This window comes from Leuresthes tenuis, unplaced genomic scaffold, assembly GCF_036924035.1.
Source record: "Leuresthes tenuis unplaced genomic scaffold, fLeuTen1.0.hap1 SCAF_14, whole genome shotgun sequence".
Taxonomy (NCBI): Eukaryota; Metazoa; Chordata; class Actinopteri; order Atheriniformes; family Atherinopsidae; genus Leuresthes; species Leuresthes tenuis.
The window spans coordinates 20,059,326-20,081,735 of NW_027325368.1; the positions used below are offsets into that span (position 1 = coordinate 20,059,326).

At 40.1% G+C, this 22,410-nt stretch overlaps 1 protein-coding gene across 5 annotated transcripts in view; it reads right to left on the minus strand.

Annotated features, from left to right (window-relative positions):
- Positions 1 to 4,479: 4,479 nt before the first annotated feature.
- ctnnd2b (catenin (cadherin-associated protein), delta 2b) overlaps positions 4,480 to 22,410 on the minus strand; it is a 146,631-nt gene continuing 128,700 nt past the window's right edge. For all 5 annotated transcript variants that reach the window (XM_072364640.1, XM_072364637.1, XM_072364638.1 and 2 more), the window contains 8 exons: positions 18,022 to 18,195; positions 17,097 to 17,247; positions 14,316 to 14,565; positions 12,139 to 12,223; positions 11,839 to 11,965; positions 10,377 to 10,505; positions 8,773 to 8,849; positions 4,480 to 7,336 (listed from right to left, as the gene is read on the minus strand). In XM_072364640.1, the coding sequence (XP_072220741.1) occupies positions 7,073 to 7,336; positions 8,773 to 8,849; positions 10,377 to 10,505; positions 11,839 to 11,965; positions 12,139 to 12,223; positions 14,316 to 14,565; positions 17,097 to 17,247; positions 18,022 to 18,195 (1,257 nt within the window). In that variant the 3' untranslated portion in view covers positions 4,480 to 7,072. The remainder of the gene's footprint in view (positions 7,337 to 8,772; positions 8,850 to 10,376; positions 10,506 to 11,838; positions 11,966 to 12,138; positions 12,224 to 14,315; positions 14,566 to 17,096; positions 17,248 to 18,021; positions 18,196 to 22,410) is intronic.

Genomic DNA, 22,410 nt, shown 5'->3' on the forward strand with positions numbered 1-22,410 from the left:
ATATGACTCCTTACAGAGCTTCAGTGTCTTGTTGAGAACCTCTTTTTGCAGTTGTTTTGGAGTCCTAGAGAGCCTGAACCGAAAAAAAAAAAAAAATCAGGCTGCAAATTATCTTGATCGCTGAGATCATCAACTTTGGTGGACTTATTGCCTTGTTTTCTACTTGGATTCACGCACTTCCTTTGTGAGATACACTTTGAGATGCAATGTGGGAAATGGGGGAACATGAGAAAAAACATCTGCATTCATTATTTGTAATCCCTGCAAGGACATGTCTTCCATAAATCCTCTTCATGTTGGCAGCTTTTATTATGGTGTATTGATGCAGTTTACGGAAACACATGTGGCAAAGGAACAAGCAGAGCCAAAGTGTCAGTATGCTTTAAGGTGCCCTCAAGCTGTGGATTGGAACATTTGGAACATTTGCTACTGCATGACAGATGACTGGGTACAAGGAAAAAAAATAATACTTTGACAGATCAACTGATTTTACCACCTAAAAACTTGGTGGAGCCACTTCTGTCTAATGAGATTTTTAGCCATTGGAAATGGTACAGAGAAACATTTTTATATGAAAATCACATCACAATTGACTTTGCATCATGCACACACACAAGGATGCACATCAGTAACCAAATTCACTTTGTTGTAAACCATGCAGGTATAAACTCTTCCATTTAGTTTAAAATGTACTGAGAAATGAGAGAAAAAATGTATGCATTAAACTACAGCAACATGATGAGAGTTCTTGCCAAGGAGAGGAGAAGAAGGTGTAAAGGATGTATGGGGTTGAAAGTGCCATAAAGTGGAATAATCTATGCTGGTGAGGAATATCGAGAGGGAAGATATGGGGCTTGAAAAGGTAGGATGGACAAAGGAGATCTGACTACTGCTAGCCGGCCAGTACAGCAGACTGAACCAGGACCGCTGAGCATGCAGGAGGACGTCAAAAAGTCAGTCTACGCTGATCACGAAAACAACAGGTATTTTCAACAAAGAGAAGCGTCTGTAAAGAGTTTGACAGCTGAGCTGTGCAGCCAGCTCACACAGGCTTTGTCAGGGCTTTGTGGAGAAGCTGAAAGGCAGAGCCAAAAATAAACAGCTTAATTCTTTACTCTGACGTGCTGACTTGTCGTGAGCTATTCCACTGCCAGTAAGGTCTGTGACACCTGCTCTGTGAATGCTGGAGAAGATATGAGGACCATTATTACCTGTTCCTGTGTGACGCAATCCTTATTTGAATTTTGCTTTGAAATGGCAGTAAGGAAAAAAAAAAAGAAGAAAAGGAAAAAAAGGCTTTTTTGCAAGTGTCAATAAGTGATAGAAAAAAAAAACAATATACATGTCTATTTTAGAATAAAACATCTGGTTCAGGGGTAGAAGTACCCAGAGCCTTGAATAGTTGACCAAATAAACAGATATAATATTAGGTAGACAACATCTAATGCATTCCAAAGATGTATGGACATTTTTAGAAGTGTTTTTAATGGAGAAAAGAGAGTTAGTTTCCAAATGAACATCGTAGTTACCAGAAGTTATGCCATTTTCGAACGGAGCATGCCGGCTTGTGCTGGTAGTACAGCTGCTGAAACTGAAGGATCTCGTCAAAATATACTCAATTCTGGTGCCAAACACAGTTAGGACCAAGGCTTAAAAATTGTAGTCCAAAAAACAAAATACCTATTTTCCATGCATTCGATAATCTGTTGTGCCCTTTAGTGGCAACAACTTGGAATTGCAAACAAACAGTGCACATGCCCTCCATACGCATGTAGAAATTGCTCTGCTTCGTATTTTTGTTAGCCATGTTTTTTTTCCCATCAGAAACGGAATCAATGAGTAAAATCTTTGAAGGATAAATGCACCTTATCTTATTATGAAAAAAAGCGATAATCCATGAATGTGCAAATGTCTATCATTTTAATGGGAAGCTACTTGAAAACAGAATGGCTCTCGCATCACTGAACGTTCACTCTGAGTATCTGCGCTCCTCAGAGGCATTTTGTGTTTTCAGTAGGCGAAAGCGAGGACAGTCTCAGGGGAGACCTTGACTTACACCTGCCAAAGCCTGAACTTTAAAAGCTAAGGTAGTGTAGACACGCAGAAAAAGAGGTTTATTTTTTTTAGTTTTGTTGTGAGCTATTCAGCGCAGATTCATTCCAGTCATATACTGCAGTAAGCCAGGATAAATTCAGCTAATTGCTCCTTCAGTATTTCATCTGTCATGGACTGTTGAAGTGGAAAAGCAGTAAAACATGCAACGGCAAAGTGACAAATGATTGCAACCAAATTAATCTGAATTTTCCCCACTTTTTGATAGATTTCTCTCAAAGCTGGAATATACCACGGTTCTCTGTAAGACTCCCTCTGTAGGTCTGTGTCTATCTCTGCCAAAGATGGGACATCTTACGTACCAAGCAGTAGACTTTTGCACAGGAGACTGTCTTGTGACATGTTCACTGGGAAAAGAAACAACATTTGAGATGGATTTAAACACAGTCACTTGGACAAACTGAATTTGGAATTTCTTGTTCTACTTATACAGAAACACAAATGACGAGGAGACCAAATCTAAATGCCAAAGTCTTTTAAAAACTCTACTCACATTGCACTGACACTGGTTTTTAACTCAGACTTGAATGTTGACATTTTTGTTATCTTTGACTGTGTATCGCTGAATGTAACTTTGATGTATCTAAAAATACTGATGTGCATTTTTTACCTCTAATATTGAAGGCTCAGCTACATTAAAGGGCTACACATCAATGTGATGCTCTTCTTTGTCTTTTGGAGAGATGGAAAACATTTTTTGCATAGCTGTAATAAACTGCTCAACTATGACATTTCTTTTTCTGAGCTTTCTCATTACAGACAGACCAACAGAACTATAGTTGGCCACAATAAACCTAATTTGCGATTCTCTGGGGTTGCTCGGCTGAAAAATCCCTTTAATATCACGACCTACAGCATTTCACCATGTCGCCATCCGTCTAAGACTTGGCATTCAGAATTAGTGATTTCCTTTTAATTTTGAAATCCTTTTAAAACACTATGCACACACCTGCGATGATTCTGTTGAAGTGCACACCAATAAAAAGAAACCTTGGCTATGGCCCCAACAGAAACATTTTCAAACACCCATTTGTAACCATAAACTTGATAGATCAGATATTCTGAGGTGGATTATGACTAAATCCTTGAAGAATTTCCCTGCCTAACTTTGGAGCTGTAACCAACAGTCCACCCGTGTTCTGTTCCTCACTCTGGCACTTCATGGGAGCTGCAAAAACCTGACCGCCACCTCTCACAGATGCAGTCTGTGCCTGCAGCATGTTGATCCATCTGTGGAGTCATGCAGAACAGGCCTGCAAGACTAAAATGGCTGCCATCCTGACCCGCGATGCAGTTTCCCTAATGACCACCAGGGAGCACTCATGACCCTTTACAGGTCAACAATCTGTATAAGCCTTCAGCTTTCACATAAAGACATATACACGCACATGCTCTCGCAATTACACTATTTGTTTTTACACATAATTAGAGATGATCTCATGGGGTTTTGTACTCATCTCCTTGTCTTCTTATTTTCTGAAGCACTAGAAAGTTTCTTAATGCTGCTCTATGACACAGAGCAACATCCATTACATAATTTTCATCTGTAGGTACAGTGTGTTATTGCTCTTATAATGTGTCACGTGTTTTTGGTTCATACTGATGCATTATGAAAGCAGCAAACCCCAATTCCTGAATTCAACCTTGACAACATACACCCTAAAGGACAAAACTGCATTCTGTTGGATTGGTTTTGGTCCAGATAATTAATATTAACAGTGCAGAAATGAATAGCTGTAGAAATCAATTACTATGATATTTATTTAGTATTTTTCCACCCAATTGTTGTTGTTCTTGTAACTAAATATTCTTCATTAGAAAATAATGTCTCAGTCTCAGGTTTTGGTGTCATGGATTCCACATTCCTTTGAGAATTCCTTGATTCCTATGACATAATTACATGACGATATATATCTGCAGATTTGTCCGTTGCACATTCATGCCTCTGGTCTACTGTACCACCACATCCCAAAGGAGCTCAGTAAAATTCTGCACGTCGACACACATAATACTGTTGCCATGTAATAAAAACAGTTTTTCTTGCACATTGTGTTCATTTGTAGTGGAGCAAGCTCTCTCGGTCTGTGTCAGTGAAGCTGCTGGACATGGTTTTTAAAGTCCCCATGAAATCCAATTTGATGTGGCTATTTGTGTACAAACTTTTGCCATGTTTGTTGAAACCGTCAGCGTCCTTTAAACCTGTTGTGCACAACAGTCTCCACTTCAGGGAGGGGCTTTGGAGGCAGGGCTAAAGCACAGCAGAGAGGGAGGAAGGGACCTGTAAGTTGCATTCATTCAAATTTCCCAGCAAATCATGATTTCAAACTCCTTTTCAATACACAAGAACAAACAACTCAAGAAATGAAAGGTTCTTCGATGGTCCGTTTATATTTTTTGGAGCAGTTGCAATTTGTTTGAGGCAATAGAAAGATTCACAATTCTCTTTTTAAAACACATTTGGTCTAGCAACAAAAAGGGCACCGACATTATATCTCCATACAGGTCTTATAGTCAGATTTTCTGCCTAAGGATCACAAAGACATACATAACTTTGTCAGTTTCCAGATGCTTACTAACAAATACAGTACATCTGCTTTTCGTCCAGTGCGTGTTTGTGAGGAACAGCTGCATTATGAGTCACTTTTCAAGCATCGGAAGGTAACCTCTAGGACTTCTAAACAGCAGTGGGTAGGAAGAGCCAGGGTCTGTTGTCCTGTGTTACCACTCAGCCTTTCTCACTTGATGACAAAATACTGGTTCACTGGTTCACTTTGCTATTTGAAATGACGAGATCAGGCGATCAGAAGATCAGAAAGAAGGTATGTGTGTGTGTATGTGTGTGTGTGTTGGGGCGTGTGCCTGTGTAAAACATCAAACTCACACCTGGTACTCTGATTTGTTATCAGTGCAGCAGAAGGGTGGCGGGGGATAGCATATTGTGCAGTTAGAATACAGACATGTTGGAAATACTTCTCACGGATGTGTCATCTTTTTGGACTGCTTCGGTGACAACGTGGATCCCTGGGCCCTGGTCTACTCTACTCCACATAGCAACAACATTACTACACAAAGTTGACAATTTAGTGTGTTAACCAGAAAATAAGACGTGAAGAAAGTTCCTACATGTAGCTGTTTTTTTTTTGTTTTTTTTTTAATAAGTGTTTTCCCAAAATGTTGCTGCTATAAGTGACATCCACATCTGCACGTAAAAAGTATATATTTATATTTATATAATATATATCCATACTCTATTAACAGGTTTGTCTACCATGAAGTTAGAATTGCCACCCATTTCTCAGAAAAGCTTTTTTTTTCCTTATTTTTTCTCGTACTTCAAACATTGATTATTTTACAACACACAAATCAACTAAATTTGTACAACTCTCAAGGAAGTGAGGCTTCAGCCGGTCTCATTGTCCTTCTGTTGGTTTCCTTTTTCACGTTTTGTACCATTTTGTTTTCTTCCCAATGTAGGTGCAGCTAGACAACTGTCGTCTCAGTAAAACACAGCTTAGAAAAACGAAAGCATTTACAAACAGGCATCGTTAGAACCGCGAGGATGTTGAGCTGAAAAATTTCAGCTTTCAACTTGGACCCTTTTACGCACCCTTAACATTCCCCTCCTCAGCCGGGGGGGAGTAACGCTTGTTTGGCACGATTATATACACAATGGGGGACAGGTCACTCAAAGGAAGGGCTCATGGAGAAAAAAAAAAGGGAGGATATGTGGCGTTAATGTGGAAAGAGAGGTGCCGAAACACCAGTGCTAGCTTCAAAAGGAAAGAAAAACAAGCAGAACAGAAGAAGCTGCTCAACTTTTTGTTTTCATCCTTTTTTCTGCAGATCTGGCAGCTGTACCGTCTACATTAAGTCGGGCAGTGAGAGGAGCACCGTGACCTTGCAAATCATATCCAGTGTTTCACATTAATAACAAGTCGACATCCGTGATGTGAGTTTCGCAGTCATTGTGTGTATTTGTGTGTGTTCGGAGGGGATCCTTAGTGAGGAGGTGAGGCTGACCCAGTGGCGAAAGGCCTGACATGACACAGAAAATAGTGCAATGTACAGTACACAATGCTTCTCTGTAAATGTACAGTGTACATCAGATACTATACAACCAGAATTAAAAAAGTAGAAACACAACAAAAGAAAGAGAAACAAAAGAAAAAGAAAAAAATCTTTACAAATGACCAAAAGTCCAGAGGTGATTCTTTCGCCCAGAGGAGGATACATCCTTCCGAAGCCATGGAGAGAAACCAAAGTTTGTGTGACAGACCTACGTATCCTACAGCTCTGCTTTTTGTGCTTGATGTTTACTACAAGCCATTTTGCGAGACCACATATTTACAGGTTTCACCCAGATATCTCTGACGCTTTTTGTTCGCTTTGCAAAACCTCCCAATCCGATTCCACAGATCCATTTTTCTCTTTCATCGTCCCTTCTAATCTCAGCGCATATCTTTACACACTCCCTCACAATCCAACTCTCATCAAAACCAGTGTTTTTTTTGTTTTTTTTGTTTTTTTTCCCACATTCTGTATCCAAAAGCATTCAGAGGCCCGAGGTCTTTCTGCCTGCCGAACTCGCTCTACCAGCTGTCGATCACAATCACAAACTTAACACAGAAAGAAAACGTGTCTGTCAGTTGGTTGGTGGTGTGCATGCACATGCGTGGCCGCTCCTCCTGTTTCTTCAGGTCTTCTTCTGTTCCCTCTCCCACCTCCCTCAGACGTCTCCAAAAGAAGCGTAATGTCACGTCTACGTCCTCGCGTCTACTTTCTTGTGCTCCATCCTCTCCCTCCTTCATCCTGCTATCTAAAATGCTACTCAGGAGCTACAGGGAGGATGAAGAGGGAGGCAAAAATATCTCTCAGAAAAACTACCTCCTTCACCATTCTGCATCTCATCATTCATCCTGTCCTCCTCCTCCTCCTCCTCCTCCTCCACCCTCATCTCCCTTCAGACCCAGGAGTCTGGTGAGGCTGGATAGTGGCTGGTCTCATAGTTGAGCTCACTGTAGGGCCGCGAGGCAGAGTAGAAGTCTACATAGTTGCCGGTGGACTTGAGGCCCTGCAGGTGCATGTTGAGTTCACCCTGCGGCGGCCGCCCTCCCGCATGAACCTGGTTCTCGTAGAAGGCCTGATCCTCGTAGTTGCCACTGTCGGGTGGCGGAGGGTTTTGGAAAGGGGGGTAAGGCTCTGATGGCAAGCCTTGAGAGGAGACCTGCAAAATGAGCAAAAGTCACAGACTGAGACAAAAGCAATTCAAACCTTTTAAGTGGCCAGCTGATGACACTTCGTGAATCCTAAATGATGGCGCACTCGTGGCCGACAATGAAAGCCAGCAGAAAACACACAGCATGTGCATGAGTTTTGAGGCTGACTGATGATTTAAACGACACTGATGCTCATGCACTTTTAGAGATTAAGTTTGAATTTGACTCTCTCCTGGCATTGCCATAAACCTTCCATGATGCACTGCATGCCGTCTGCCACCAGCGAGCCATCACGACACATGATAATTCAGTATAAGGCTATATTTTACACATGAAGGTTATACTTTACACATGAATGCAAATGTTTGTCCCAGACAGAGAGAAAAAAAACAACAATCATAAACAATATTAAAAAAAGATTTAGAGCCGATTCTTCATGCACGAAAAACAGCCGGCAGGGGTTTGGCCTCCCCCCACCCCCCATTTAAACCTTTGTGATTGCAGTAGGAAAAAAAAGGTTTTCCACCTTCTCTGCTGTTAATATTTGATGCTTTTCTTTGAGATCGAGGATAAAAAATGTAACACTGGGTGGGTGTTGGACTGTGGACAGAGCAAACTGCCTCAATATATCAGCTTGGGCTCTGAGAATTGGAATGAAAATTTCATGCACTTATGTTTCTTATACTGTATGGAAAAACAAGTAGACCTCATTCAAGCTTCATTATTCACTCACTTTTTTCACTCTGTTTTGTTTGTATTGCTCGCTGCACTGACACATATCTTTAACTCAAGAGGCTTAGCTTCACAACACAGTGGTTGACTAACCGTGTAGATACAACTGTGAGTAATGGTTGTAAAAGTGCCATGACCTGTGTTTAAAGACACAACCAGCCTGTGATACCGCTGCCAAAGACTGTAGCAGGTAATATGAGGATGATTTATGATCACACCATGCCTGCTGAAATACTGTAGTGCTTAAATTGATTTCTACATAGGCGTACAGTTTGGTCTCTTTAAGGTTTGCCTACCATACATTTGTAATTTATTCTGTTTTGGCATCTCCATCTATAACTTATTACAGAGAAACTGCAGCATATCATTCCCCTAAAAGTGGGGAGAGTCATAAAGAATTAAAAACAGCTTGCAGTGCAGAATGGAAAACACTAACACCCAAAGGGAGAGTGATGGAAAGGTATTCTAGTCTATCAGGTTTGGAGTTTCGTGGGCGTTTCAATGTTCCCTCAGAGAATCTGGGACATCTGACACCCCTGCTTTGAAATTAAATCACTCGACTTTCGATATTTCGATTTCTGCCTTCCTCAGCAAACTGGCAGCTCATTTGAATAACATCTATTTAAAAGGGATACAGCAAAGGAGGATACACCCGATGTAGCTGTGAGAGATAAATGTGACGAGTCAAATAAAGTCCAAACAATTGTCCTACCTGATTATACTTTAGATCTTCAGTGGGAGACACATACGCTCCTCTGTGCAGTGTTGAAGAACCACCGGAGATCTGACCTGGGGAGACAGTAAGGGTGAATTCTTGCTCTACAATTATTTACCCTAGAGCTAATTCAGCAGAAAGTGGTTCACTGTTGGAGGCCATCAAACAGCGTAGGCGGGGGATTTGCGATTTCAAACTTGTTCATTTATCTATTTGATTTAACAAATGTTAACTAATAGACTAAGATTGATACGACCCCCATTACTCTTAGCTTGGCATTGCATGAAGATTAGAAACAGAGGAAACAGGAAGACTTTTTGTCTCATCAGTACATCTGAAATGTACAAGTTAACTTGTTATATCTTGTTCATATCCTGGAAGATTAATCTTAAGGATTAATTAGTAAGTTTAAAAGGTGCTGGTATGTGGATATGTCTAAACTAACCCTCCTCTGCCTCCAGCTTCATTTAATGTGCAGATTAGAGAGCAATGTTCATCCTTTCACCTGTTTAAAACAAATAACTCTGTTTCACAGAATGCTGAACTATTGTTGTCTATAGTATTGTGCTGAGTAAGTCCCGAGCCACCCCTCATTTTTAACTTGTTTTTTTCTAAGGAGCCAAACTTTTGTGTAATCTGTAAAAAAAAAAAAATGTAGTCTAGTAGGTCATTTAAGTTCTGGTTTGTTTAACTATTTTCATCACCTTTTAAGCATTTTTCTACTAAGAACCTGTGTTTGTTTCCTTAAATTGCATGTTTGAAAAAATGCACAAAGGCATAAAACAATATTATAGCACCAACAAGAGGATTCCCAAAGAGCTAATAGTTGAAAACTTGGCATATCTGAGCACAGTGTGCCATGTGTCTTTAAATGAATTGTGGAAACTGGTGAAGTGGAGGACAAAAGAAGAAGTGGCAGGTTTAAAAAACTATCTGTAAGTTCATGAATAGGAAATAAATCCAGCAAATATCTGACACACAAGACCTGAGAGCAGTTTCTAGATCTTCAGTTGATCCACCTACTGTTCACTGAAGTCTCATCAGAAGTGGTCTCCATGGAAGGATGGCTGTCAAGAAGCCATTCTAAAGGAAGCCGAGATATGCCAAATGACACAAGAAGTGGACTGAAAATCAGTGGCAGCTGGTCTTACAAAGAGATGAATCCTCCCCAGAGCCCAGCAGACCAACATCCAAAGAAGAGCTTTGGAATGTCATTCAAGAGGCCAGGAGAACTATTCCTGAAGAATACTTAAAAGAAATGACAGAAAGCTTGTCTAAGAGGGTTCAGGCTGTGTTGAAGAATAAAGGTTCAAAAACGGATTGAGTTTCAAGCTTGTTAGAATTGTACAAACTCTGTTTTTAACTTAATATACTATATTTTCATATGTTTGCACATTTCAGTAAATCACTGCACCTCTTTCTTTCTCGTTTTCCTGGCAACATAAAAAAATAAAAGGTGTCTCAAGACTTTTGCACAGTAGTGTTCATGTGACGGATTGATATTTTGCTGTTTTTTCCCCCTAAACTATCATCTCAAGGGACAACAGCTGCTTCATAGGAGAATCTGTCTCTCTGACAGACGTGCATGATGGAATACTTACCCGTCATGGCGTCCTTCCGGGATGTGTGCTCGCCCTTGTTGCCATGGTAACTGGCATTGCCAGTCGACTCGTAGTCTGCCTTCCTCTCCTTCAACGCCATCATCTCCCTGGGGGATGCAGGAGCGCTTGCTGAACACAGAAAGACACACATACACACAGTGAATATCTTCACCCTTCAGCACATAAACCCTTCATCAGTATATATGAGGAGAATACACAAGGAAGGACGAGGATTTACATCATTTTGGAGTCCTTGAACGGCTGAAAAGCCAGAAAAAATTGTGTTTCTGAGAGCATCTAAGCTGTTGCATTTGAACTGACTCTCAACCAATGCACAGCACTCTGAATATATTATTTTCTCTAAACTGGAACGAGTTAAAAACAAGGGTACTGTGTTCACTTTGTACTGCGAGTCTGCGGCAACAGTCACAAACCGTACACATTTTTGAGTACATTTAGAGTCATTCCTCCTCACTGTTGAACTAAAAAAACTGAACAATAAAAAGGGGTGATGTAATGACAGGCAAAGACAATGAATTAGCTCTGGCAAGCCACGATGGAAGAAACCTGCCTATCAATTCAGTGGGATACGTTTTCCTCTAATTCACAAATGATTTTCAACAGCCTTTCACATAGAAGCTCCAAGCTACTGTATGGCTGGCCAGCCGGTTTGAGTGGTTACATCTGCTTCTTTGTCTCTCTTCTGTATGTTATAATGCTGTTAGCATTGATCCATATGCTCATTAATGCTCTGCAAATATCACTAGTCTATTGCAATATCAGCCCATCACCATCTGTCATCGGCTGCTGTTGAAATGCACTTATTTCTAAGGCTCCATACACACATGCTTTCTAACTCAGAGACAAAACTAAGAAAAAGGACAAATTAGTTTATTTCTAAATGTAGGTGGTTAGACAAATCTTGTTCAAATGCTCTCTGATTTGAATGATGCATTACTGAGAAAAAGTTATTTCTTCATCACACAGATATGCCGTGTCCAAAAGGCCTTTAGTTGATAATTCTAGGCTTGTCCTGACCTGAACTAATATCAGGGAAACATTCTGATCCAGTTCCACCTGTATGAGCACTAAAATGAATCTATTGTCACTGTTCTCTTTGTTTCGCTGCTGTTGTTCCGGTCCCGGTCAGTGTGGCAGCCTAACAATAAAATATTGAACATTTTCAGAAAATGTCATCATCACTCCAGAAACACTGAAACCTTGGAAGGCTCATATTATTCAAACCTCTAACTTTGACAACACAAGGGCGGGGAACTTTCTTAATGGGCATGGTGCAAGGATTTTACGTGACAGAAGAGTAATTTATCAGAAGTCACTGTGGTGTGAAGGTGAAAACAGACTTGAGCTATAATGAAGCGGTGCTTGTTTGACTGGACTCTACTGGTTGAGAGAATGATGGAGGCTGTAAGGGAAGACAGTAGAGGGGGAGGTGTGGACTCACCTGATCGATTGTTAGGCGAGGTCCGTACCGGAGAGATGGACGGAGTACGAGAGGAGGAATAAGGTCGCTGTCTGTCCCGCTCTATTGTGGAGGAGGAGCCAACAAAATGGTACTGAGAATAGCCATCCTGAGCAAAGAGGAGAATCGAGAGGAGACAGTGTCAGAAATAATGCTCTATTTCACATGCCTGTCATATGTCATATTCTCAATGCTCACTTTCGAGTCTGTTAATATGAATTATGAAAACACAGACAGGACCGACATCACCATTGTTTTACACCCAGAGCAGATTGGTTGTACCTTTTTGTAAAGGCTGCGTAGGTCTCTGTATTGCCACATGCTGTTCAGGACTTGCGATGCCGCTTTCACCACTTTAGGACTATGTCTGGGAATTCAGCAGAGAAGAAACACACACAGCGTAAAGCTCGACTGTTCTTAAGCTACATTATGCAGGTTGAAGCCACAAAAACATCACAGTGCAGAACAATGAAGAGGGAAGCAGGGGCCAACACTACAGAATGTAAATGAGCTAACCACACCTTCGAAAAAGAAAACAACAATGAAAACTTTGTCTTCATATTCTCAGCTGCGGCACTTCAATTGAACTGAGACTAAATTGGATAATTGCTTTTCTGACTGATTGATTAGCCAATATTTCATTCTGCTTTCAGGGTTTGACTCAGCTGACTAATGGCTGGGGCTTTAATTGGCTCATACAGCCTTATCAGTGTCTGGGAAATTAAACTTGGTTTCTTCTAGACATCTTGGTAAATTGTATTGTTTTGGACTGAGGGATGATGTATGGTGACTTTGCAGTGATGCAAAGCAGAGTGCCTGCTTGTTCTTTGAAGAGCAAGAAACTAGTGAATAAATATATTTCAATACCTTTGGTTTCTCTGAAAGAAGTCTATTGATAAAGTCATCATTAACTATTTTCAGTCTATGATTTTCTTTGGAGCACCGCAGGAAATCAGTTGGCTACATAAGTATAAGGCAAAGTGTGTTTCCTTGCAGAAACAAAACAGAAATTAACTTGATAAAAGAAAATAAACAAACACCCTGCAAATATTTTATTACATAGAGAAAATAGAAATATTTAGTTTCCGTGAAAAACACTTTTTTCATTTTGCAATTTCAACAAAACTGAACTCAAAATGATTAAACTTTACCAACGAAGCAAGAACGTGTTATAAAAGAAAAGCTAACTGGTTTGATCATGAATGAAATGAGATATCAGATACACAAAAGTAAAAAAGGTCCCAGACTTGTCCAATCAGGACTGAGACACCATTACCAGGAAAATACACCAAACAGCCACGTGGGCCGGGGCGTTCAGCAGTCTTTCCATGAGCAAGATAATCACGGCTAAGTTCAGTTATAGCTTGGCCACATACATATTGATTTTTCCTTGTATGATATGATTTTAAGTCAAGATTCTGTTTCTATTTTGTTTACTTAATCAAGTAAAGCAATCACTGAATCTAAACATGTCAGAAACAAACAAACAAAAAAAGGCTAAGCTACTTTCAAGGTCAGGGTTTTGATTTGAATGTTTAATGAATGAGTCATCATCTATCTGTGTCAGTTTCAACATGAAAGTTATGGATAATAAACAACAGATTTCCAAAATGCAGATGTTTCCTCTCCATCGCTACAGTCAACTGTCCAATCGCACAGATGATAAAAGATGTAGGTGTGCAGGTACACAGTCGGTGCAGAGAGCACACAGGGAGCTCACTGGCCACAGTTCAATCTCAGTCCTATTGACTCGCAGCCCTGAAACAAGCACACAGGCTCTAATTACCTTCCCTCCTGCGTCACCCTGTATCTCTGCTGCTCCTTCACATTTCTCGTCCACCACATCCACATGCCAGACCTTTCTTTTAAAGTCTTCGTCTCTATCTTGGCCTACATAATTCATCAACCTGCCTACTTTCTTATGCACCTCCTCCACCTGTTTGCTCTGGGCTCTGCTGATGAGAAAATAACCAGCTGTATTTTTCATGTAGAACAGATCTGATTAACAATGATGTGCAGTGGTGTGTTGGACACCACACAATCAACCAGATCTTTCATCCAGCTATACATTCTGTGATCGACGCTTTTTGTTTCAAAGTGACAAATATTGAATCCACCCAACATGTGAACTTGATGCTTGTGAATAAAGTCACTTTCAGTATGCTGATCAATTGTATAAACATTGTATTAACAATGCAACTTCACAATTAGATGGCAAGATCCTTGCTGCCCTTGGTCTAACTTGACATATTTTTATTTTTTTACCAAAAGTCCCAGTGATTTCTTGTCAATAAGGATCTATACTCTGATAGGCTTAAATGTATGCAGATCTTAGTAGCTCTGTTGATGTATCCTTACTACACTGCCACGTGATGTCATTTCTACCTGCATCAGAGCACATCTTCTCATCCTCTTTGTTTTCCCCTCTCTTTCACCTGACATCACCCCATTCGGCTTACTTGTCTCCCTTGCTGCGAGCGATGCTGATCAGCTTCTCGATGCCGCCAGCATCCCTCAGGGCTTTGGTGTTCTCCATATTCTTGGTGATGACCTCGTGCAGCGCGCAGCAGATAGCTGTGATGGTGTCGTCGGACATGGTCTTCCCCACCAGGCTGCTGCTGTTGGTGCTTCCTCCTCCTCCGCTGCTAGTGTTGTTGTTGTTGCTGCCCCCAGGTAAACGGTGCACGAGATCCCTCATGGCATATTTACCTGTAATGATAAGGATGAAAACGTGGGAAGTTAGAGCGGAATGATGCAGTCAGGAGTTGGAGGGTGGAAATGTTGAAAAAAAAGGTAGGAATATTAGACGAAAAAAAGATAATTGTTCTGGAATTGAAGGGTGTCTCTTTTTTAAATGTTTTTTTCTGCTGAGCTTTTTTCCTGTGAAAACGTGTATTTTTAAAACATTTTTCTACGCTGAGTTTCTACCCATGTTGTCTACTGAGAGGGTTCACCTGTGTTACCTGCTGACACTATGTGTGACATCATCAGCTGACTTGTTGCCAAGCTACAAAAGTAACACCCTGACTTATTTATTGCCATCTCTGAAGATTTCTACCACATCTCTCTCTTCTAAACTTTCTAAATGTTTGTGATTTTTATTTAATTTCATCTACCTATAATTTAACTGAATAATTTGAAGGATTTTTATAATAACCTCATTAAGAGTTGCAGGAAACTTGAAGGGGAAACTTTTCCATAGTCTGAAAAATCTATCTGCAAAATGTGTGTTTTACTGAAGTTTATAAAAGTTTGAGCTGCAACCTAAAAGAATTTCTTAAGAAACTCTAAACTGTGCATCAATTATAAGCACTCATACATCCTGTACCTTAACACAGGGACAAGGAAGAGTCATTTTTAGTTCAGTATATTTTGAGTCATGTTTTGTTGAAAACATGATAGGAAGTAAAAACACATCATAAGCATTTCCAGACATTTATTATTCAAATCTGAATACATTTACATTAAAACCTGGAAGAGATATTGAGAATTAAAGTTAACTTGCAGCAGAAACTGAAATAAAGACTTAACTGTTTGATATTAAATTCACCTACTTTCGGAAAAAAGGTGGCAACATGAGCTGCTGATCTCTAATTTCATGCATATTTTTCTGTGCAGTTTCAATCATGTTTTGACTTGATATTTTTAGTGATATTCCTCTTTAAACAATGATGCTGATGTAGCAACAAGCTGATAAAGCAAAGTATGAAATAACATATCTCATTTACAAATATAACTATTGATAAAGCCCATCACGCATTAAATGAGATTTTGGATGCAACCGTTAGACTGTAGCAAAATCCCACGGAACAGAAGTTAAATCAAGTCTAAATCTCAATTCATCTCAGAAAAACAATACCTCCCAACCCATTAAAAGGAAGGAATGCATTTTGGCTGGGTAACTGTCAGACACTGACCGAGACATGGTCACATGATCTAACACAGACTGACTACATTTCCCATGACACCTCAGTACTGCTGTCAGGAAATCTTGTCCATGCTGCCCTGTGGCCCTCATTCTCATTGGGTCATCACCCTGCGGTGGTGTTGGCCTATCATGACTGGCTGACAGCTCACATCCACACTATAGATGTATAAATCCTGCCACTGCCTCTGTTCTACGAAACCAAAGTACCTTTTAATCTAAGAATAACACTTTATTGCTACAGAAGTGTTTTCTTGGTGATTGGAGTATTGACTGCCTGTTGCTTCTGTGGATAGCAGAAAATGCTCTGCAGTATGAAGCCAGAGTTGCTAGCCACGGAAATGTTACAGCCAAAAAAAACCCACACAATTATCTTCAGATAATCTAAGCGATTCAACATTTAAACAGGTTTATTGCCACAAAATATGACTGAAACCATTATTAGGTTTGTCACAATCAACAGTTTGCTCACAGCAGACCTGTCAGTACTGACAGTATTGATATATGCTGCCGGGAACTCTCTGCTGGCTCGACAGTACGGTATGCTGCGCTGCTAATACAGTTTCATCATGTTAACACAACACAACTGAGGGCAGCACAATATGTTCTCTCAACACATACCTGTGTGCCCAGTGGCAGCACAATGAAAATTTTGACATTTCAGCGTACAAAGACTCCGCACATGGATGGTGGCATTCACTTACTAAAACATCACACCATTTAGCTCAAAGCGTAAAGCGCCAAGCAGAGTAACATGTGGTCGTTGCCATGGGGACCAGCAGAAAAGCAGAGTTTATCACAGCCATAACTCGGTCTCCAATGGAGAACCTAGAGTCAGCCAGAGCACCTCTACCACTACTGTCGGCAAAAAAAAGAGCAGATGAAAACGTTTAGTTTCTTTTTTTTTCTTCCTTTTTTAAATTAAAATTAAATTTATAAAACTCATTACCAGCAAAAATTATCCTCACAAATTACATCTGAAAGTCTACTGCCCCAGCAGCAGCTGAAAATCACTGCATTCCTCTTTCTGCAATCATTTCAGTCGAGGCAGAATTAAGCATATTACCAAGCTTTTATCACTGTTGATCCACTTTGTAAAGATTCAGCTTTACTCAGTTTTACATACATGTCGAAACGCAAAAGGCTTAAAATATTATTCTTAATGATGGTGTTTCGCACTGGCAGGTTTTTTTCTTCATCATACGTTTACAATAGGGTAAATTCGGATGTAAAGGCGTCATCTGACCATACACATTCTGACTGGAACATAAATGTGTCCTTCTCTGTGTGTGACTTTTGTAACTGAAATACTAACCAATGAGCTCCTTGTTCCTGATGTCCAGAGCCATGTTTCTCAGGGCGGTAGCCACAGCACAAACCACCCGGTCGTTGTCTATCCTCAGCAGCTCCACCAGGATAGGGAGACCTTTCTCTTTGCGCACTGCAGCTCGGATGTAAACGGACCACTGGGCAGGAGTAAAGGAGCGGGGAGGCAGATGGACACAACATTAGAGATTTTGTTTATATGTAATTTTACCTTAATTCATCTACCATCCTATATTTCATGTCAGTCCATCTATCTACTGGTTAATAGGAAAAATTAATGGTATACAGACAGACCATTGTTGCCATTTTAAATATTTATAGATGCCTACTTAGACATGAATTGAGCGGTAAAGAGCTTTCTTGAAAAGGAAAATTGCAGGTTGACGAAAACACTCAAACAGGCTCCACATACAGTACAGTATACGGCATTTCAGAGGTTTAGATTTAGTTATTTTATTAGTTGCATGATGCACAATTAATGAAACACCGCTCCGTAATTCTAATTACCTTCGTAAATGGTCCAACTAACCAAATACATTGTCATGAGCATTTAGAAGTTGAACTCAGCAATGACAACTTAATGGCAGTAGTTAACATCTTTAGATTTTAAAATGTCATATTATCATCTGACATTCTTACTTTCTTATTCATTTAGTGGAGGGTTTCAGATATAATTAAAGTTTTGATTTCAGAATGATGTGTAAGGATTTGTTACATCCAGCCAGGAGCAATTTCAAAAGGCCAGCAAGCAATGTTTGCTATGTTTTAGGGCAAAATAAGCTAAATATTTGGAGACATTTGGCTTGCTATTTTCATCCCAAGATTTGCTTCTTTCAGAGCACATTTTGACACATACTGGAAAATCAACAACCCATTGCAACTGCTCTTTAGAACAACAATGGCACAGCTCTTACCTTCCAGCTGCCAGCGGCTAGGTTCTGTAGAGCCCCAGCTGCTCCCTCCAGGGTGTCTGGGTTGGAACACTCAGACAGCAGTGTGAGGTAGGGCTTGACAATAGTGGGGTGCCATAACATCTGGATGCCTTTTGGGGGCTCTGCCAAGTCAGGAAATGGGCCCACACCATCCCACTGCGGAAGATGAGACATAATTCATAATGGCAACAAATTTCAAATTCTGTGTGAGGCAAAGTTTGAGGGCCAGCAGGATCCCCTCAGAGGAAAAGCAGGGGAAAGAAGTTGAATTACTATTCATGGTAATGAGTGGTGTGCAAATACGGTGGCATTCAATTTTTTGGTAATTCCGTTCCTTTGTCTATTCTGTAATTGAAACTAGACATTTTCTCCTGTACTGATGGGGCAATAAAAGTAACAGTGAAAATGTTGGCTCTTGTCACAAGCAATATGTCTGTGGTATAGCTATAAATACCCCCAGCTACCCCCAAAATGTCTCATTTTCAGCTGGTAATGTGCTCTCTGTCACTGGGCTTTCGATTATATTAATTAAAGATTTATTTTCCTTTGTATTTGTTTGACATGTGCTCCTTGGATTGCATAAACTGCAGCTCTGGCTGTAAAATTAGAAATATCTTCTGCTTATCTCAATGAAAAAACAAACAAAAAAAAAACACTTACTGAACACATAATATCGGATGGAAATTTTCTGAATAGAATTTATGACACATTGAGATGAGAAATTAAATGATGGCTTCAGGTTGGAGTGACCAAAAACAGAAATGACAGGATATTCAAGTAAAAAGCTATCTGCTACAAGTCAAATGACAGTGTGTGTGTACGGGGTGAGGTGGGAGGCAGTGTTGCATAGGAGCAGCTGACTAAATCATGCTGAGCAGCATGCATGGGAATAAATAACAGAATAGTAGATATTTATGTATGTTTATGTAATGTTAGGATTTTCGTTTGTTTAGCAATTATATTATGTCTCATCTATTAATGTCCTGTAAGCCTCCTACTCGTCATCATATCATTTTCCAAAGCTGATTCTAATAGAAAACAATATTAATGTCCCATCCTCACTGTAATGAAGTAATCTGAGATGACATCTGTTAAGATGATGTAATACTGATAGTAGCTTTTTGCTTCTCTATTCTAAATTTGACTTGACTATGCTACCGCTCACTCTTTTCTCTTTCCTCTGTCTCCTGCCTCTTGCTTTTGTATTTTCTATCAGGTCTACCACGACTTCCTCTTCACTCGTCTCCTCTCCTCTAATTGCCCCACAGTTGATACAGTATTGCCCTCTTCAACATGCACCCAAATCGCTGCTTCATGATAATCACCCACAGCTGCACTGGAGTGGAAACACACACACACACACAGCGGGTTTTGTATTATTATTTGAAGAGGATATGTTTGGTCCTTTTGCAGTCTTATCTCAGGGTTAGTTTTTATGATCCTCGTCTCCTTGGAGACAGAAAAAAATAAATCACTGAAGGTTAGCTCAACAGCTAGAAGTGTAAGTAAAGGTCTGTCTCATTTAAATTTTTTTCTTGTCTCTTTTTTAGAGGGTAAATCGGCCTTCTTTGCCATTGCACGAAGATGGGTGGAAAAAATAGCATGCAGGGCTAATGAGCAATTCACACACCACGATCAACCGGAAGTGTTGGATTTTCAATCCCAACATCTTCACTAGAAGTAGCAAAAGACGTCCTCCACTCAACCAGAATGTGATGCTGATTGCCTATTAGCATGACAAGAGCCCAGAGCCTTCTCCAAAGCAGCTTTTTGCTTTCTGCCAATTCATCAACTTGATGAACTCTCTGTCTTTCTTTTTTTAAGCTACAAGAGGATGAGACCCAAAAATCCAGAGAGCAATAGCAAGAAAATGCAAGACCATTCCACAAGCATGAACAGAAATGAACACTACTTGATCTAAAAGCAAAGCTATAATAGTCTGATGCTGTATAACGGTCAAGCTCTTTGTGTAAATATACCTGAATATCTTGCTCTGCAGATGCGACCCTGATTAATGCAGTTGACAGGTGAGTGTCAGTTGTCAACAGAAAAAAAAACTGCCTCAAACAGCATGACTATGAAAGAAAGTTGTAGTTGTTTAAAGTAAATTTTCTTTTGAGACTTCAGACAGAGTGAACCAAGGATGAACAGAGAACAAATCTCTAACAATGGAATAACAAAAAAAAAACATTCAATTTTGTGTTATGAGTCCCAGCATGAAAAAAAAATCTTTAAACAGGAACCACTTTGACAAGAAATTAAGGCTTTTATAAGATCATTAAAATGTTATTTTAAAATGACAGGATTAGCAAAAATTGAGAGAGAAAGATAAAGGAGCAGGAGTGGGAGAGACAGATTGTAAGATAAAGATAAGTTAAATTGTAAATTAAAACCACCAGCAGACCACAGAGTTTTGAAATACCCAACTGAATCTGTTTCAAGTCTTCAGTGTCTCTGTTTTCTGACAGACACAGACAGACACTCCACAGTAAAAGCCAGCTGCCATTTCCAACCGCCAGATGTTTCATTGAGGTCCCTGCTCAACGAGCTTTAGCAACATACATTTTTATTAGGAATCATGCTGCTTTACATTTGCCTTGGAAATCCAAACCCGAGCTGATAACCCTGCCTAGTTGACAGCATGATCCCATATTTGAGTTGGAAGTGAAATAAACTGTATTATTTGATATTTTTTAAGGCTAACTGCACAAGGTTGCATTTATAATTAATACAAGCTGATAGCAACACATGATGTTCTATTTTACCCACACAAACTCTGCTGCACCCGTGTAGACTGATAGAGGTTGAACAGTACAGTATGTGCAACTGATTGAACTGACTGACATTCAAATAAACAGGCCACTATCTCTCACCACTATGTCTGTGCAGGGAAGCCATGTTATGTTTTGAAGTCAGGTTCCTCTGATTCTCTGATTGAGAGATCTTACTCAGGGAGGCATTCCAGTTGATTTTTTTCAGCTGGTAACTTGGAAACTAGAACTTATGGTTGACACACACTCATTGCCGTATTTTTCCTTCAATATATTGACGCGTAGGAAAGTTGAGTTGACCTACACAAAACTTCCAAGAACATAACATCACATCAAATTAATATAACTATGTTTCCATCTATCTTCCCTGCATCTGGCTCGTGTTTCGGCTTATTGATTTGACACTTTGATAAAACATGGGTACTACCTTGGGGTAGTTACACAGTGCCTGTGCTAAAACTTGCAACTTCTCATATTCTTGCTCCCAGCTCTTGATGTACCATAGTTTCTGTAGCTTTCCCACCTGCATTGTCCCTAGTTCTGAGGAACAGGAAAAGTGGAGCAGTATATAACATTTCTAAATGGCCAAAGTGTTCTCCAAGATGTCGTGCAAGGGTTTCTGGGAATGGCAGGCCTAGAAATATTCACTTTTTCTTTTATTGAGGAAGAAATTGCAATAGGCTTTATAACAGACTTTAATGACTCAGTAATCACCTCACTGTCATGCTGTCCGTGATCCTGAACAGTGAACAACAATGAGAAATTTGAATGCCATTAAGCTTGAGATTGAAGACATATTACAAGTATGAATGTAGGAGTGTGGGCTATACACACACACACACACACACACATATTCTTCATACACAGTACAAAGTGTAACGTGGGTGTTTTAAAAAAAAAAAAACGTTCTGACTGAGACATCTGGTGTCTGTTGCCATCACCTGCTTGAGATCAGCGTTTGGCTCAGGGTTAGTATCACTGCCCTGCAGTTCTTCAGTGTCTTCACTGCAGTGTTGCAAAGCATGCACCATGCAACTACAACTAGACTTGGGGAGAGTGATGCTCCTCCAGTTCGGTCTGGAGCAAGTAAGGTGCTTTTCAGTTCAGCACCCATTCAGCAGAAAAACACCCATTCAGAACACGGTGAACTTGTGTTCTGGACTGATGCTGTGATCCAGCGGTGGAAACGGAAAGCCTGGTCACCTTCAAGCTTATAGCATTTTAGGTTTGTCAGATCATAGGCAAGAGGTTGTGCTTGTGTCGTTAGTAGATAAGGTAAGCTTATCGGACACATCTGTGTGTAATGATGCCGATTTGTATGTGGTTGCATCAGTGATTATAGGCCATTTCGACCACCAACAATGCACTTTTTCATTGTGGCCTGACACTTGACCTTGCACTGCTTGGAGCCTACATGTTTGCACAGTGGCTTCTGTTGCATTCATGCTGAAAATGTGGAAACTTTTGTGTCTACAGCTCAATGTATGCTGGCGAAAGAAAACTAGCATCTATGCATCTCTTTGTCTCAACCATAAGCTTCAGAGTAGATGCATGGTTTTGGAATAAAAGCCTTGTATCCTGAATGTCTCCTTAGTTTTTC